This window comes from Myxocyprinus asiaticus, chromosome 49, assembly GCF_019703515.2.
Source record: "Myxocyprinus asiaticus isolate MX2 ecotype Aquarium Trade chromosome 49, UBuf_Myxa_2, whole genome shotgun sequence".
Taxonomy (NCBI): Eukaryota; Metazoa; Chordata; class Actinopteri; order Cypriniformes; family Catostomidae; genus Myxocyprinus; species Myxocyprinus asiaticus.
This window is the reverse complement of record NC_059392.1, coordinates 6,999,580-7,019,744: the sequence shown is the minus strand read 5'-3', so window position 1 is coordinate 7,019,744 and position 20,165 is coordinate 6,999,580. Positions and strand designations below refer to the sequence as shown.

The 20,165-nt window shown below is 37.1% G+C and overlaps 1 protein-coding gene across 1 annotated transcript in view; it reads left to right on the top strand.

Annotated features, from left to right (window-relative positions):
- Nucleotides 1-20,165, top strand: part of LOC127438065 (low-density lipoprotein receptor-related protein 1B-like) — a 308,837-nt gene that overhangs the window by 250,713 nt on the left and 37,959 nt on the right. The window contains exons 69-73 of the mRNA XM_051693349.1: nt 5,067-5,176; nt 7,229-7,361; nt 17,930-18,052; nt 18,812-18,934; nt 19,024-19,164. Of these exons, the coding sequence (XP_051549309.1) occupies nt 5,067-5,176; nt 7,229-7,361; nt 17,930-18,052; nt 18,812-18,934; nt 19,024-19,164 (630 nt within the window). The remainder of the gene's footprint in view (nt 1-5,066; nt 5,177-7,228; nt 7,362-17,929; nt 18,053-18,811; nt 18,935-19,023; nt 19,165-20,165) is intronic.

Below are 20,165 nucleotides of genomic sequence, written 5' to 3'. Positions count from 1 at the left end.
CCCAGAGTAGTGTAGTTACAGCATCTACCAGCTGGGTAGCCCATGCTAACCAGCCAAACCTTGACCTCTTGCTAAAATTCCAAGTATGGCAGCTCTTTTTTGGATAACATTCAATATTCACGACTCAAGATGGCGCCGAGTATGGCTGCTGCGTTGCGAGCTCCGACACAACATAGTAGTGTTTTGTTTGTTTTGTTCACAATTCTTAATTTTTTTGTCTTGGATGTTGTCTGCCTTATTGCCTACGACAGACAAACACTTTTGGACATTGGTTCAGCAATTTCACACCGTAAACCAGACTTCAAATTTCTCAATGCCGACCCGCTGTTTACAAACACGCAAGCGGAGCCCTTTGTCTGGGCAGCACGGCCGCGGAAATGCAAAAGGAAAAGAGGAAACAGAGCCGGCATTCTCATCAGAGTAAGACGCCGTGCAAATCGACCTCCGCTACCCAGTATTCTACTGGCAAATGTTCAGTCTCTGGATAACAAGCTCTGCGAGCTGAAAGCGCGGATCTCTTTCCAACGAGATACAAGGGACTGCTGCATTATCTGCCTTACGGAAACTTGGATGTCTGCGGAGATTCCAGACTCAGCCATTGAACCTGCGGGGTTCTCTGTGCACCGAGCGGACAGAGCCAAAGACCTCTCAGGTAAAAGCAGAGGATGTGGTGTATGTTTTATGATCAACAAATCCTGGTGTGATCAGAGGAATGTACATTCTGTCAAGTCTTTCTGCTCTCCTGATCTGTAATTTCTTACGCTTCTGTGTCGACCATTCTGGCTACCGAGGGAATTCACAGCGGTCATTATCACAGCTGTGTACATTCCCCCACAAGCCGACACAGACCGGGCACTCAAGGAACTGTATGGGAGTATAAGTGAGCAGGAAACCGTGCACCCTGAGGCTGCGTTCCTTGTGACCTCGGACTTTAATAAAGCCAGTTTAAAATCAGTCGCACCAAAATACCACCAGCACATTAGTTTCAACACACGAGGGGACCGGGTTTTGGACCATTGCTACTCTCCCTTCCGGGATGGCTACAAATCCCTCCCCCGCCCACCATTTGGCAAATCGGACCACTCTTCCATTCTGCTTCTGCCCGCTTACAGGCAGAAACTGAAACAGGAAGCACCCACCCTCAGAACGATCCAGTGCTGGTCGGACTAATCAGGTTCCATGCTACAAGACTGTTTTGATCACACGGACTGGGAGATGTTCCGGTCCGCCTCTGATGACGACATCGAGCTTTACGTTGATAGCGTAATGTGTTTCATCAAAAAGTGTGTGGAGGACGTGGTTCCGACCAGAACAATACGGATCTATCCGAATCAGAAACCATGGATAAATAACGATGTTCGCGCGGCACTTAATGTGCGGACCTCCGCTTTTAATTCCGGGAACGCGGAGGAGCATAACCAAGCCAGTTATGCCCTTCAAAAAACTATCAGAACCGCAAAACGCCAGTACAGTAGCAAGATTGAAGGACAGTTTAACACCACCAACTCTAGAAGCATGTGGCAGGGAATTAACATCATCACGGACTTTAAAGGGAATAAAAACTCCGCCATGAACACCGCTGCCTCTCTCCCAGATGAGCTAAATACTTTTTACGCTCGTTTTGAGGGAAATAACACCGCCCTCGTGGAGAGAGCTCTCGTGGCTGAAGCTACAGAGGTTAGTTCACTCTCCGTCTCTGTAGCGGATGTAACCTGATCCTTCCGACGGGTGAATATCCGCAAAGCCGCGGGCCCAGACGGCATTCTGGGCTGCATAGTGTGCGCGAACCAGCTGGCTGGTGTTTTTACGGACATTTTCAACCTTTCCTTCTCTTTGTCTGTAGTCCCCACATGCTTTAAAACATCCACCATTGTGCCTGTTCCAAAGCAATCAAAAATAACTTGCTTAAATGACTGGCGTCCTGTTGCTCTGACCCCCATCATCAGCAAATGCTTTGAGAGACTAATCAGAGATTACATCTGCTCTGTGCTGCCTCTCTCTCTTGACCCACTGCAGTTTGCTTACTGCAACAACTGCTCCACTGATGATGCCATTGCATCTACAATACACACTGCTCTCTCCCACCTGGAAAAAAAGAACACTTATGTGAGAATGCTGTTTGTAGAAGCTCAGCATTCAACACCATAATGCCCTCCAAGCTAGATGAGAAACTCCGGGCTCTGGGCTTAAACAGCTCGCTGTTCAGCTGGATCCTGGACTTCCTGTCAAGCAGACGCCAGGTGGTTAGAATAGGCAGCAACATCTCCTCATCACTGACCCTCAACACTGGAGCCCCACAGGGCTGTGTTCTCAGCCCACTACTGTATTCCTTGTACACACATGACTGTGTGGCAACACATAGCTCCAACGCCATCATTAAGTTTGCTGATGACACAACGTTGGTAGGTCTGATCACTGACAATGATGAAACAGCCTACAGAGAGGAGGTGCACACTCTGATACACTGGTGTCAGGAGCACAACCTCTCTCTCAACGTCAGTAAGACGAAGGAGCTTGTGGTGGACTTCAGAAGAAAAGACAGAGAACACAGTCCCATCACCATCAATGGAGCACCAGTGGAGAGAGTCAGCAGCTTCAAGTTCCTGGGTGTCCACATCACTGAGGAACTCACATGGTCCATCCACACTGAAGTCATTGTGAAGAAGGCTCATCAGCGCCTCTTCTTCCTGAGACGGCTGAGGAAGTTTGGAATGAACCGCCACATCCTCACACGGTTCTACAGCTGCACTGTAGAGAGCATCCTGACTGGCTGCATCTCTGCCTGGTACGGCAATAGCACCACCCACAACCGCAAAGCACTGCAAAGGGTGGTGCGAACTGCCAGACACATCATCGGAGGTGAGCTTCTCTCCCTCCAGGAAATATATACAAGGCGGTATGTGAAAAAAGCTCAGAGGATCATCAGAGACTCCAGCCACCCGAGCCATGGGCTGTTCTCACTGCTACCATCAGGTAGGCGGTATCGCAGCATCAGGACCCGCACCAGCCGACTCCATGACAGCTTCTTCCCCCAAGCAATCAGACTTCTGAACTCTTGATCTCCCACGATCAAATACATCAGCACTGCACTTTATTACTCTTACTCTTATATCTCACACCGGACTGTCATAAATTATATTATTATTATATTATGTTCTCTCTTAACAACTGACTATCAACCGACAGCCTGAATGTCAATACAGTACAATACTGTACATTCTATATTTACTACTGTATATACTTTTTTATATATTTTTATTTTTTATTTTTTTATTGAATAATGTGTATCTATATAGTGCGTATTGTATACTGTACAGTGTATGTTATTATTTGTATATTGTTGAGTGTAATTATGTGTATATCAGATGTTTAAATTGTGTTGTGTTAATTTGATGTTATTGTAAATTGGTATATGTCTCATCACTGTCACAACTGCTATGTTGATCGGAACTGCACGCAAGAATTTCACACACCATTGCACTTGTGTATATGGCTGTGTGACAATAAAGTGATTTGATTTGATTTACTTTCCTGTTAGAATAGCAAAGGAAAGGAAAGGAAAGGAAAGGAAATTAAATTAAATTAAATTAAATTAAATTAAATTAAATTAAAAGGGAGCAAAAAAGAAAAGGGAAATTAAAGAAAAATACATAGACAGGAAAAGACAGGAAAGGACATGGACAGGACAGGAACATGTACATGGGCATGGAAAGGAAATGGAAAAGTAAATTTAACAGAAAGGGCAGGGACATGGAAAGGGGAAAAAAGGAAATGAAAGGAAAGAATAGAAAGGAAAAGAAAATATAAGGGCAGGAAAAGACAAGGACATGGAAAGAAAAGAAAAGGAAAACGAAAGAAAAATACATCAACATGGAAATGACGTAGGAAAAGAAAGGAAAGGGCATGGACAGGAAAGCACATGGAAAGGAAAGGAAAGGAAAGGAAAGGAAAGGAAAGGAAAGGGAAAGGAAAGAAATAGAATAGGGATAGGAAAGGACATGGACATGAACATGGACATGGAAAGAAAAGGAAGGGAAAGGAAATGAAATGAAATGAAACGAAATAGAAGAGGGATAGGAAAGGACATGGACATGGAAATGTAATGGAATGGAAAGGAAAGGGAAATGAAAGAAATAGACATGGACATGGAAAGAATATAGACAGGAAAAGAAAGGAAAGGACATGGACAGGACATGAAGGGACTTGGGCATGGTAAGGAATAGAAATGGAATGGAAAGGACACAGACATGGAAAGGAAAGGAAATATAATTTGCTATATATTGTAGATTTCAGCCCTTGAAAAAGTTTGCCTACATTAAAAGGCATGTTGGTTGACCACTTCTTAATTGTATCTAATAGTAAAAAGGAAAATAACATTTAAAAAACAAAGAAAAACAAAATAGATTATAGTTGATAAGAAATGGCTCCATTCAGAGTGAAAGAGCCCAAGCAGAATAACGCTGTTTCTGAAATGTAATGGTTACTTTAACCCCAAGAGACTGAGAGCATTTCACTGTGGGCTCCCTCCCCTCTTCCTCGGGCCCCCTGTCTTAAATACTTTAGCTGTGTGTGCCGGACGCGGGGTACCTGAGGACATCCACGCCTGTAACTGCAGAGTGAATTATTGTTATCACGAGGGCCTCTGAAATGCATTCAAAAAGCTCTCACACTGTCATTTCCTTCCTCCCTTTTCTTTCTCTCCCTCTGACTCAAGGCAAGTCAGGGGAATTTTACCCTCAAATTAATATTTATGTGGCTGAAACACTTCAAAAAAGTGGTCTAACACTTCAAAAAAAGTCTGAAGTCTCTATGAACCTTTCAGTGGCCAAATACACTGGTCTGCTGAAGAAAATCACGTGTTCCATTCTGAGACTACCGGGGAGCAGAATATGTCGTTCCGGGACATGTCATTCAAAGAAAATATCATGTCTTAGAGAAGCGATTAGAGAAGTTTTTTGGGTGTTACCTGGAGTAACAGTATGTGTTCTTGTGTTAAGATATGTATTAAAAATGTATTGATGTTTTGGCAAACACTTTGTGTGAATTCCCAATGTGTGTGTAAACAGCTCGTCCTACATCCTGCGGTTTGAACGAGTATGTGTGTGTCGGAGGGGGATGTGTGTTGGCCAGCCAGCGTTGTGATGGGCAGAACGACTGTTCCGATGGTTCTGATGAGGTCAGTTCATTACATACATAAACACATTTTAATGCAGTATTTAGGATCCTATAAGATTCCGTTTTGCTGCAAGGGCAATGACCTCCCCACTTTATGGGATTAGATATGTGTCAAAAATATTAAACACAACTTTGAGCACTTAATCAATATGGAGTGAACTACCAACTTCCTCATGAAGCTGTCGCCCAGTAACTTATTAGCCAATGAGGACCTTTACTTCTAAGTCCAGCCTACATTAGAGGTTTGTTTCAGAATAGAAAACAAAAACTTTTGAAGCCTAAGGTCACATCCACACTAATACATTTTCATTAAAAAGCGCATTGATTTCGCTACGTTTACACCTCTCATCCACATTGGAATAGCGTTTTCCTCTGCTGAAAACGTAGACTTTCGGAAAACGATGACGTACGGAAACTGAAAACGGAGTTTTCAAGCGAAAATGAATTAGTGTGGATGTGGACTAAGACTGCGTCCACACTAACCCATTTTAGTTCAAAAATGCCTTGGTTTTGTTACGTTTTTGCCTCTAGAATGGCGTTCCCTCTGCTCCAAACTGAGACTTTCCATTCTGTGCATTACTTTGGAAAACAATGATGTTAGGAAGCTGAAAATTGAGTTTTGAAATGAAAACAAATTAGTGTGGACAAGGTCTAAATGAAAAAATAAATAAAATGGTAGTGTTTATTCTCTATCAATTTATATTTTTGTTCAATACTTGAAAAGTTATGTTCAATGCTTCGAAGAAATTTAATCCCACCCTCCATAAATGTGTTTCTTTAACAACCAGTCAGAAAGTATTCTGACTTACATCTCACAAACCTCATAACTTAACACAAATACTCATAACACAAATTGATGATTTGTGAAAAGTTTTGACTGATTCATTAAAAGAATGTAAGGTGTGATTTAGTTCAGAAATCAGAAATGAATAGTTTTTTACTATTTACTATTTTGCGACATCCATTCTTTCATCATACTTTTGTCACACTCAATTCAGATGTCTATCTCACAGCTAAGCTAACATATAAAATTGTTTTGCTGTGGAGTTTTTTAAATCTTATTGAAAAACATCTTGTGACGGTATGTAATCATTTTGACAAGAAATCATAAGATAAAAGGTCTTTTTGAAAAAGACTTTTATTCCCTTAGAAACCAATCAAATCGATCCAATACAGGCATTACATTATGAAGTAAAGGGTAAAAATTTGAAAGTAAAAGTCATGCATTTTTGTAAGAGCCAATTTGTATGATTTCTTGCAATTTTGCCATCTCGTACTATTGTTACGACTTGTCATGAGACCAGGTTGGAAATTTGTCATAAAATGTGGGTGAGGAAATTAAATATATATATATATTTCAAATCCTTTTAACTTTCTTCAAAAAGGCAAAATGACAGCTTCCGCCAATTTTGTTTTGCATCTTTTTTTCCAAACTTTGAAAGTGAATTGTGACTGAGGTTGCAAAAATCTCCTTTTGTTGTTCCATGGAAGAAAGAGTTTCATACCAGTGATGAACAGCAAAATGTAGTGAAAAATGGGTGTAGTATCCAAGCATAATAAAGCAATACTTGGCATTGCACTGTTGTCTTTGATGGAACATTACCAGGCTGTTTCCCCAGTGCTAAAGTCTTTTCGCCAGGGACTATGGTTTAATTACATCCTTACTCATAATGTAGTGTCAATAGTTCAACTGAGGTTGCCTGTCCTAACAAGGACTATTAAAACAGACCTCTTTCTCAACGGCCCCCTAGAGAGTCCAGACTCTATTTCTTGCCCATGCTTTATATATAAAAAGCAATTTCAAGTGCCGAAAAAGGCTAAAGGTCATTGCTAAAGGGGACATGCCTCCTAATTCAACCAATCATTTAGCAGCACTGTTGAAAGAAGATTTGAGCCAGTGCTGTTGTGAATTTTGTTTACAAGACAACAAGGCAAAGTTGGATTCCATAGGGATTGCATTTAATTAAGGTTACAGCAAAAAAAAAAAAAAAAAAAAAGGGTTGTTTTTATAAACTTTTTGACTGAATAGGTGTTTTGTTCTGTGTGCGAGCAGGTGGATTGTATCCGGGAGTGTAAGGAGGATGAGTTCCTGTGTCGAAATAGAGCACACTGCATTCCCGCTCGCTGGAGGTGCGACAGAGTCTTTGACTGCCTGGATCAAAGTGATGAAGACAACTGTGATCAAGGTACAGTACTATATCTGTTATACCTGTTATTACATTGTTATTATATGTTATTAAATAGTTAAAACCAATATAAAACTATATCATTATTACATTAGTAACTTTATTAAGCAGTTTTATTATGTATATATTATAGAATTCATTGCACAATTGATATTAGTCTACATGCATTTGCATAAATACATTTGCATTACTAAAATACATTTGCATAAAATAGGTACACATTTAAACAAAAACATAAATTTTCAATACATTTTAAATCACAAATAGTTTGCATATAACCACTCATTTAATTAACTTTTACTAAATTAATAACATTAAATATAACCGTTGAATTAGGCTTTACATTTTTCAGTTATGACATTTCCAGCCTGATCTCATGAAAATTGCATGACAATTCTGAGGTAAAATGTCTACTGTATGGCGCTAAAAGTTAGTTAATTTTTCAGATAAGGTTTTAATTGTTAATGGTCTATCAAGTTTTAACCCTGCCGAGTAAAAAAAAAAATCAAATCAAAATATGAATAACTACAGTCTTGACCAACACAAAATAAGTATCATTTTAAATCTTAGAATCTGTACTTTACAATGCGCGTAGGCATTATGGCCAAAAATGAACAAGTGTTTTGAAATTTGCAGACAAATCAGAAGTGTTCTGTTTTGATCATTTATTAATAATTTTGCACTGTACATATTATTGTAATCAGTAAAAACATCAAACTGATCAAATAGCCATCTGTTTTATGTTGTTGGAAAGAGTCAAATATAACCAGTCTATATGTTTTACTCACAGACAAAAATATAGTGAGTAATAGCTAAGTACATGTTTTAGACATACATGTTACAAGCCGTGTATTCGCTTTTAACTTCATGAAAAATATAAAGAACAAAATGTCACATAACATTACTTTGAGGAGGGGATTCCCGTTAAAATTAGCACACACAGCATAATAGGATGCATAAATCATTAGATAATACACACAAAGCACAATGTGCACATGTGACTAAAAACACATTAGCTTTCCTGAATCAGATGACTTCATCAGGAATGATGTAGTACATTGTCCATTGTCATGGAATGCTAAACCAATCGAATTAGGATTCAGATCACTGCAACCAGATGTGGAAGTCATTCAAATATGGGCAGAGAGGATTGTTCACTTTAATTGCATATGGCCTACAGGAGATTGCGGCAAGTACATGACACAGACTCAATAATGTGTCAAATGACACAGAACGGAACTGAATGAGATATCGTTACTCATGCTTGCATGCTATGGAGAGAGAGCATACCTTTAGTCAGTGTTGTATTTGCATGTGAAATTGGTTCTTATGTACAATTATTATGTTTTATTTGTTTGGAGAGGCTTTTGGACACTTGGAGACATTTTTGGACAGTAGGATAAATGATATTTTAAATGCTATAACTTTTGATTGCTTTGTTGTATCAACACAAAGCAGTTAATCAGTTACATGTGACATGATTGGGAACAAAACAAAAGTAATTTTACAAAGCTACTGTATTTACCCCCTGAGATATATAATGTCAAATTTCAAAAATAAACAAATATATATATTTTTGATAATGTGATTTTTCTGCAGTTTCTTAGGCTGAGAGTCTCACAATTTATCATAATATATATCAGTGGTCACCAATTAGCAGACAAAAGATGTAAATTGTTAGTTTATTGTTATTAAATTCTCACTTTAAGAAAATATAAAAATGGTCCATTCAGACATTTACATTTTACATTTTTTTTCTCTGGGGTTACCCCTGAACCCCCATACATTAACCTATATTTTCTTAGTCAGAAGATCTCCTATGTCCCATACAAAGGTATCTGAATGTAAAAATAATTAAAAATAAATATTCAGAATGTAAAAATATTCGAACACAAAAACTGGACTGCTGTCATCCAGCTAGAAAACAATCTTATCTTGTAATATTAATATTAAGTGCCCTCGACTAGTGAACTCTATGAAATATATTAGCCTAATCTTTTGGTAGAAACAATCCCTCACACTCCACTGCTTTGGCTTAATATCTGAGCCAGTGTCCTCATCTCTGCTTTGAAGACCGTTTCATTTTTTTATTTTTTTATTTTATTTTACACAGTACTATTGCTGCCAACGTGGAAAGTTATAATAACTATTAAAAAAAAAATAATAATCATTTCAAATCCATACTGACTACTGACACTGTGCAAGTTATTATATTCCGGACCTTTGCTGGGAAGGAAATGTAGAAACCGGACTATGGGATCAAAATCCTGCCAAATGTATTGCAGTCACGGATCCAAAAATAATAAGCGTGAATCAAAAAATAATAAGCGCAGATAAAATTATAAGTGCCTGATGTAAATCAGGGGGCGGTTTGCGACCTACAAACAAGGAAGTCTTAAAAAATGCCTAAACTAAACTCTGCTAACTAAATTCAGCTGACTCGATACATGTGTTAACGGACTATGATAATGGCACATTGTTTCCTTGAGCTGGCAGAAAATACTCAAATCAGACAAAAGAAGCATATCTATCAACCACAAATAATATAATATTGAGCAGCAGCCATAGGAGTTGCATTGGAGTGACGTCACCTCCCCTCTTCGAATGATTGGCTAGAGGAGGAGCTATCGATCAAGAACTAATGGACCAATAGGGACGCAAATCGCCCCCTGATTTACATGAAGCTCTACTCACAAGTTTTGGAAAATCAAGGGTAGAGCTTGGAAACAAAAGCAAAGAAAAATACAGCGTAAGCGTACCAAAAAATTTAAATATGAGCAAAATTGTCAGAGAGCACAAAAAACAGTAATATAACCAAGGAAAACATGATTTTGTTTGCAATTCTGATGACTGATTTAATTTTTTTTTCTTTTTTTTTTAGCATATTTTACGTTTATATGTTTTTTATTCATGCTTGTCTTTTTTTAATCTGCGCTTATTATTTTTTGATTCATTCTTATTATTTTTGGATCCGTGACCGCAATACATTTGGCAGGATTTTGATCCCATACCGGACCTCTTGAAACTTCAATTGAATACCCCTGATCTATATCATTAAAAAAACAAAAACAAAAACATTTAAATGATACCAAACAATTGAACTTCTTTGTTTTTTTGTTTTTTAGAGTTAAAAGCCTTTAATTTGGGGCATGCCACTGAAACCTCTCTAAAAGGAGATTAAATCAACAAAACCTACCTCCCTACCCTAAACCTTAAACCTAAACCTAACCAATAGTGTCATAAAAGCAAATGTGAAATGAAAAACGCGAATGCTGAAGCAACCACGTCATTTTGTGGTTCTTCTATGACACTTTCAGGTCACGTGTCGACTTGCATGATCTTTAGGACTCGTACACCAGTTCTTTCCCATGCATGTGTGACTCTCTATCAGTTGAGCTACCGCACAATTTGATGGCATACAAAAAAGCTTGTTAGCGTAGTTGGTTATATAAGTCATGCGCTATAGTAAAAGTGTTTAGATGTTATAAGACAGCATTTTGTAAGGAACATGACAAAAAGTAATTGTTTATGAACTGATATTGTGCTCTTTTACTCTTGAATAGTGTAATAAAAAATAATAATGTTGTTATTGTTGTAGAGCCTCTAGTGTTTTTTTTTTCTTTTTCTTTTTTTACCAGGAAAGTGTCACGATATACAACAAGCCACGATAATTTTGAAAAAATGTGTTATCGTAACATGATTATATGAGACCTGGGCCCGTATTCACAAAAAATCTTAAGGCTAAAAGTAGCTCCTAACTCATAAATTTAGGAGCAACTCTTAAAAATTAGGGGCGAATCACTGAATTTTCATGAATGACACAAGAGTAATTCATGAAGCATTTTAACGCTAAAAGTAGCTCCTATACCCACAACAGCTTAGAAGTCGTCCTGAGGACTTCAAAACCTCTAAGAGTGATCCGAAGCATGGCTGCTGTTGTTATCTATCTATCCATCCATCCATCCACGTTTGGACCCCCACAGTTGTGCATGCCACTGTATGACTGCAATATAATCCGCAAATAATATGTTAATTCAATGTAATTTTTACATCAGCTGTACAACCCAAAATCAGCAATACAAACCAAAGCGACTTGCTGATGTATTTTTGCCAGTTTCTTCAAATTTCAGTTGCAACCCATGACAGACTTTAGGGATTTTAGAACACGATTCCCAGTCCCTCATCACGAGAATAAATTATGGTGGATCAGCGGAGCTGTGTGAGGCATGGTTCCAAAAAAATCCCCAACCTCATGAGAGAAGTCATTTCCTGAATATTTGTGAAAATTGACGAGGATAAAAGGTTCCGTGTTGCCACTTGATATCTGACAACCAAGTACATGAAAGGCCTAATTTCAGTGTTTTGAAAAATTGCTGTTGTTGATATTGTTGTGAGGACGACGTCAGCCACCGCACACCTGCGGCTCTTTGGAAGTGTTTGCATCAAAGATGAAGCCTGCTTTCAAAGGGGCTTATTTAATTTTTTTTTTTTTTTCATTTTTCTACCCTCCTAAATGTCATTGTAGTTATATCAAATTTCATAAGACTTCTAGTCACATTTTCTTGTTCATTTCAGACAGCTCTGAGTCAATAGATGTGTATTGACTTGAATTATTTGGAGAGCTCAATTCTCTGCTGTTTTGGCTTACTCCCTGGTGTATTTGCGAAATCGGACACCCTTTGATCTTTTCTGAGTTACACAGATGCATCCAACACTAAGGAATCATGCAACAGTGCTGTCGTTGTCGTTTTTTTTGTGAGCATAGTTTCAGAAAGTTGCTACATATCTTTCCAATGGAAGCCAGATCCCGCCATAGAATAGAAAAATAACAGAATTAATTCTGATTTTATAACTCACAATTCTGACTTTATAACTCACATTTGCAAGATTTAAAGTCGCAACTGTTATAATATATATAAATTAACAATTGCGAGTTTATATCAGGCATTATTTCTACTTTATATCTCACAATTGTGACTTTAGTACTCGCAAATGTGTGATATAAGCTTGCAATTGCAAGATATAAAGTCGCAATTCAGAGATATAAGGTCGCAATTGTGACTATTTTTCTAAATTATATCACACAATTTTGAGTTTATTTCTCACAATTGTAAATTTATATCACAATTTTGTGATAAACCAGTAATTGCAAGATATAGTCACAATTGCAGAAAAAGTTGCAAGTTACGAGGTTGCAGTTGCGAGATATAAAGTAGCAATTGCCTGATATAAACTCGCAATTGTGAGATATAAACTACCAATTGCGAGTTTAAATCAGGCATTATATCTGCTTTATATCTCGCAATTGTGACTTTAGTACTCGCAAATGTGTGATATAAACTTGCAATTGCAAGATATAAAGTCGCTATTCTGAGATATAAACTCGCAATTGCGGGATATAAACTCACAATTGCGACTATTTTTCAAATTTATATCACACAATTTTGAGATTATTTCTTGCAGTTTCAACCTTATATCACTATTTTATTATATAAACTGTCAATCGCAAGATATAGTCACAACTGCGGAAAAAAGTTTCAAGTTTTGTATCTTGTTATTGCGAGAAATTAGGTTGCAATTGCTAGATATAAACGAACAATTGCGAGTTTATATTAGGCAATTGCTTCTTTATATCTCACAATTGTGGCTTTAGTACTCGCAATTATGTAATATAATCTTGCAATTGCGACTTTTTTTCAAATTTATATCACGCAATTTTGAGATTATGTCTCGCAATTGCCACTTTATATCACAATTTAGTGATATAAACTCGCAATTTCAAGATATAGTAACAATTGCGGAAAAGTTGTAAATTTATAAATTAGGTCGCAGTTGCGAAATATAAGTTCACAATTGTGAGACATAAATTCAGAATTACCTTCTTCATTAATTTATTTTTTATTCCATTGTGGGATCAAGACATCATACTTTTCTACTCCCTGTTGCATTTAAAATATTAAAAAAACATTATTTATTTTTTAAGTGACTTTTAAATTATTATTTTTATTCTATATTAATAGATATTCTTTATTAAAGGAAAATAAAATTATTAAATAGAAAAATAAAAAATTAAATAAACCTGCTTGTATTTGGAGTAGTTCCACACCACAAAAACACAACGGTGAAACTAGTTTTCCGTTCTGTTTTCCATTTATTTGTTCTCTGCTTATTAGATACTAAATTAAATACACCTTGCTGATGCTTAAGTTGCACTTTTTTTTTTTTGTATGTGTGTTTAATTTTAATTGATTGTTTTGCCAGTTTTAACAGACACTGTATTTTAAAGATAATTTTGTAAAAATCCAAATAACTTTACAGATCTTTATTGTTAAGGGTTTAAACAATGTTTTCCATGTTTGTTCAATGAACCATAAACAATTAATGAACATGCACCTGTGGAACGGTTGTTAAGACACTAACATCTTACAGATGGTAGGCAATTAAGGTCACAGTTATAAAAACTTAGGATACTAAAGAGACCTTTCTACTGATTCTGAAAAACACTAAAACAAAGATGCCCAGGGTCTCTGCTCATCTGCGTGAACGTGCCTTAGGCATGCTGCATGGAGACATGAGGACTGCAGATGTGGCCAGGGCAATAAATTGCAATGTCTGTACTGTGATACGCCTAAGACAGCGCTACAGTGAGACAGGAAGGACAGCTGATCTTCCGCGCTGTGGCAGACCACGTGTAACAACACCTGCACAGGATTGATACATCCGAATATCACACCTGCGGGACAGGAACAGGATGGTAACAACAACTGCCCGAGTTATACCAGGAATGCACAATCCCTCCATCAGTGCTCAGACTGTCTGCAATAGGCTGAGAGAGGCTGGACTGAGGGCTTGTAGGCCTGTTGTAAGGCAGGTCCTTACCAGACATCACCGGCAACAACGTCGCCTATGGGCACAAACCCACCTTCGCTGGACCAGACAGGACTAGCAAAAAGTGCTCTTCACTGACGAGTCACGGTTTTGTCTCACCAGGGGTGATGATCGGACTCGCGTTTATCGTCGAAGGAATGAGCATTACACCGAGGCCTGTACTCTGGAGCGGGATCAATTTGGAGGTGTAGGGTCCGTCATCATCTGGGGTGGTGTGTCACAGCATCATCGGACTGAGCTTGTTGTCATTGCAGGCAATCTCAACGCTGTGCATTACAGGGAGGGACCTCCTCCCTCATGTGGTGCCCTTCCTGCAGGCTCATTCTGATATGACCCTCCAGCATAACAATGCCACCAGCCATACTGCTCTTTCTGTGCATGATTTCCTGCAAGACAGGAGTGTCAGTGTTCTGCCATGGCCAACGAAGAGCCCAGATCTCAATCCCATTGAGCACATTTGGGACCTGTTGGATCGGAGGGTGAGGGCTAGGGCCATTCCCCCCAGAAATGTCTGGGAACTTGCAAGTGCCTTGGTGGAAGAGTGGGGTAACATCTCACAGCAAGAACTGGCAAATCTGGTACCATCCATGAGGAGGAGATGCACTGCAGTACTTAATGCAGCTGGTGGCCACACCAGATACTGACTTTTGATTTTGACCCCCCCTTTGTTCAGGGACACATCATTCCATTTCTGTTAGTCACATGTCTGTGAAACTTGTTCACTTTATGTCTTAGTTGTTGAATCTTTTTATGTTCATGCAAATATTTACACATGCTGAAAATAAAAGCAGTTGAAAGTGAGAGGATGTTTCTTTTTTTGCTGAGATTATTTTTAGCATTTTTGTTTTTTCAACTTATAAAAGTTTAGAAAAACTTGATTGTAAGTTTTCAACATGAAAGTAAGTGCAATAGTCTGGTAGACTTGCATTTGCACCTTTATATCCTGTTTTGGTCTGGCAGTGGGTGCCATGTTTTATTCAGGGCAGCTTTGTGATATTAATGTCCATTTTGGTCAGACACCTTATAGAAAACTCTCTCTCTCTCTCTCTCTCTCTCTTCTCTCACTCTCTCTTTCTTTCTCATACCAAATGACAAAGAAAGGATTCAGGGTGAGAAAAGCAGGATATATTTTCGAGAAGCAATGCTCTTAGTTATATCTTAGTGATATAAAGCCAGTTTGCTGAGCAGATCCAAACTTAAGCTTTTAAAAGCATCCAAAAAACTGATCTCGGATCATTTTATAGCATACAATCATTCCTTATTTTCCATTGCCTGTGCTTATGCTTTGACAGTCTGCATAATGCTTTTGCTTTACTGTACCTGAGTTGGGAATTGGAACTCAGTGGGTCCCATAAATTTAATCAAGGTATATTGAATGTGTTTGTCACTTGTAAAGGAATGTTAAAGGTGTTTTTTTAATTTTTTAAATAAAATCTTTAAAATAAATCTTTACAAATAGTATGAATGGATGGATGTTTGATAGAAATCTATATGAATACACATTTCTAAATTGCAGCATGATCTATTAATTTGAATAGATAGTGAAATCATTCATTTAATTTTTTAACCTGAAATTTTATTAATATTTACCGAAAAGCACAGAAATAGCCTCTTAGAATGTTCAAATGCACATAGATTGACCATGTGTGAATCTGTAAAAGGTTACAGATAATAAATTCAGGTGCTTTTAAAAGTCACATAATTATATGTTAAAAAATATATATAATTGAAGCTTTCCATGAATAGGCTAAAAAAAAGGTGCCTAATTCCTTTTTTAAAGCACTGAAGGTACAATCTCATGTTCTTTGGAGTGAGAAATATTAAATAAACTATTATCTAACATAAAATGAATATAAGTTGCTAGTTATAATACAGCAAATGTCCATAAAATTGTGACAAGCAAGTAACATCATTTGAACACTTCCTACAGCATGACAAGTAGGGGTGTGCAGCAAAGCCATTATCTGTATCTGTTCATATGACACAAATATCTGTATCTGTCTCTGTATTCCTATAGAACCGGGTGTGTGAGGGGCTTAAACCAGAAGTGCATCAAAACTAAAAGAAACGCCCATTTTTAAGTGTTACTCTTACATTTATAGTTTCTGTTAATAAAATATGCCTTGGATATGCCTTTTCATAATAATAGCCTAATAATAATAATAATAATAATAATTATTATTATTATTATTATTATTATACAATTATTATTTAAAAAAATATTATTTTATTATTTTTTTCCTTACCAGATGAAGCTGAATTTGTAGGCTACATTAACTGTGGAATATGTTGTTAACTATGGTTTCTCCTGGTATTTCAGATATTAATATCTGTATGAAACTGAATTTTCGTTTGTCTGTGCATGTAGAACAACATTATTCTGAAGGCAGGAGGTGTCAAGCAAAATGTAAAATGTCAAGCACACATTTTGCAGTGAATAATAAATACAAATTCAAACATTAAAATAAATGAATATAAAATCAATATAGCCTACAAACAGGTGAAAGTCCCATAAGTCTATCAGGAATTTTTACGATAGGACACCATTATTTATTTAAATAATAATAATAATAATAATAATAATAATAATGGTACATTTTTAAAGCACCTTACCAGAGTTCAAGAACACTTAACATTTTCAAATTAAGCACAGTTTAAAGAAGAAGAAGAAGAAAAAAAGACGGAGCATGTTTCAGTTTCTTCGTTTTACATAAGGAAGAATATTCCTAATAGATTAATACTCTATGGAGCATTTTAAGTTTTTTCAGAATAAAGTCTTAACCAGTTAATAACCTTAACCGCTGATGTGAATATAAATGTGGTCAACTTAGACGAGCTCCGACGTGAAATCATCTCTTCAGGTCAGGAATTTCACATTGCGCTCAGGTTTAGGCTATAAATGAATACATGGGAAACACATGTGAATTGTGTGATACATTAACACAGACATTTCAAGAAGAGGAAAGTGTACATAACATCATATCTTAGTTAATATTACAATTGACAAGCTCCAGACGCACACAATTTACAGAGACCACAGAGTTAGACCGCACCCATCCGATCTGAAATCACACCGTGCACACTTTCATTCATAAGGTTTACACTTTAGAAATATTGGCTGCACAGATTCATAAATTCATTGTAATTTTGGATATGTTTATTTAAAATGTCCCTTTATCCTTGTGCTTTTTGGATAATCAGTCGTACAAATATATTTTATATTATTCGGATGAATCCATTATTCGTTTTTAAGTCATTATTCGTGCCTTTCCGAATAAGGTATTCAGCTTCGGGCACATCCCTAATGAGTTAAAAATTTTAAAAAAATATAATAAAAATGTCTCACTTTTTAGACAGTGTAAACAACCCTGTTACATGCATGTCACCAAATCTGGCATAACTGTTTTTATTTATTTTAAATTTAAATTTGTTTCTTTAATGTGTATTTCTCGAAAAGATATGAAATCATGCAAATCCGGGATTTAAGCTATTTAATGTCGCAAGTTTTGGTAACACTGACCCCAAATATTTAATAGATTCAATCCCAATTTTGTACTTTCATCAGCTACTGCAAGAATCAAGTAAAAACATACACATCCATACTTTAACAACATAATTCAGATGCATAAATGACATTTTTGACATGTGTTGGACTATCCTGCCCCGACTTGTGTTTGTAGGTTCGCTGGTGTGCCGAGCAGATGAGTTCATTTGCAACAACACGTTGTGTAAGCTGTTGGTTTGGGTGTGTGATGGTGAAGATGACTGCGGGGACAATTCAGATGAAGATTCAAACATGTGTGGTATGTTTTTTGGACATTTGCTTGGTAGTTTTAAATGTTTGATGCTTAAAACAGGCAACCATGACTCTCAGGCTACTTGCATACTGCAATCGAATGTGGCCGAAATTGGATTTTGTGTTTGGATGGCTGGAAAAAATCACATTGAATCTGACATTTTCAATTCGGATATTTGCCACTTTCTTACAGTATGTGGTGCATGTGAAATCGAAAAAGTGACTTCAGTCTTAACAGTCAGATTGTCATTCAAGCAATTTTTAGGTGCATTAGGTGTCAAAGGTTGTAACACAACATTGCTTTAAACAGCGACACATTTTTTATAATAACAAAATATAATTAAAGTTTTGGATATTATGATGAACATACTAGGAAAGGGAGATGTGGTTGGGTCAGTATAGAAGCATCACTTGTTCAGACCATGTCACAGTCTGATTTATAAAAAAAGGTCTTTCGAACAACCTTACAAAAACAGAAAACAAGCAGATTTGAGCAGAAAATTAGAATTGGGCACATTGGCTTGCAGTTTGAACAAAGCTCACCGAGTCTGAACTCCGATTAAACCTGACACTACACCTAAACTGTAGTAAATGTTGATTTTTCACTGAAAATGTTTTATGTGTGTGTGTGTGTGTGTGTCTGTGTCTGAAAAATTGCTTCTCTGGTCAGTCACACAAACTCACTTCACCTACATTTGACACAGTAAAGGCCACTAAAAGGAAAAGATTACAATTCAACCAATTGTGGTTTCTGTGTGTCCTCCAGGAAAGTTGCCATGTCCCCCGAACAGACCTTTCCGCTGTAGAAATGACCGAGTGTGTTTGCGATCCGAACAAATTTGCAACGCAGTGAATGAATGTGGCGACAATTCTGACGAAGAAAACTGCGGTGAGTTGGAAATGTTTATTCTTTCTCTTTTTTTACTTGTCTTTTCTCTTTTCCTCTCCAAACGATCTGACTTTTTATCATTTTTATAGTGGATGTAGTCAAGAGGACAAGACCATGTGGAAAGACCGAATTCTCCTGTTCCAACCAGCGTTGTATCCCAGCCGAACTGCAGTGCGATAACTTCGATGATTGTGAAGACGGCGGATCAGATGAGCGCGACTGCAAGGCATGTAAGTGTGTGCTTCAGAGGTATTCTGTCTAGTTTCATAATTATTTTGCTATGTATGTACATTAACAATTTCAGTGAAGTTAGTTTTTTCGATCATATCTTTAGAAAATGACTAGTTTTAATTGTATTTTTTATCCACAAATTATTCCGTTCACCTATAACAACACTCTTGTTTATCAGAAATGGCAAAAATCTAACTGTTCGTGGCTTGATTTCAAGGCAGGGTTCAGGGTTATTGTAGTTTTTTTTACATTTCTATCTAGTTTTTATATTTATTTCATTATGGATTTTGATTTCAAATGATTTCGTTTTAAGATTTTAATTGGTTACACTTTATTTTGCAGTGTCCTTGTTACAGTGTAATTACACACGTACGTACTGAGTAATATTAATTAACAACATGTACTCACTATAGCAGGGGTCGGAAACCTTTTTAACACGGAGTGCCATTTTTTATTTTCCTGGTCAAAGGATTACATCAAGATGTAGATTGGAATGCAGGTGCGGAATTTCATATAAATAAAATAGTCTACTCCTCTCTCACCGTTGCTGGCGTGCCAGTGATTACCCCTCCATGTGCCAGTGCTGGCACGCATGCCATAGGTTGCCGACCCCTGTACTATAGGTTTAGGATTGGGGTTATGGTTTGGTTTAGGATTAGTTGTTTATAATTATACATAATTTGCTGTTATTACTATAGTCATTACATGTAATATGTATAACAAGAACACTGTGAAATATATTATTTTATTAATAGTTTTTATTTAATTTATATTTTAGTAAAATTACTAGTTTTATTTATGTTATTTTTTTTTAGTATAAATTATACTTTTTTATTAATTTAAGTTGTGGGGGCCTGGGTAGCTCAGTGAGTAAAGACACTGACTACCACACCTGGATTCGTGAGTTCGAATCCAGGGCGTGCTGAGTGACTCCAGCCAGGTCTCCTAAGCAACCAATTTGGCCCGGTTGCTAGGGAGGGTAGAGTCACATGGGGTAACC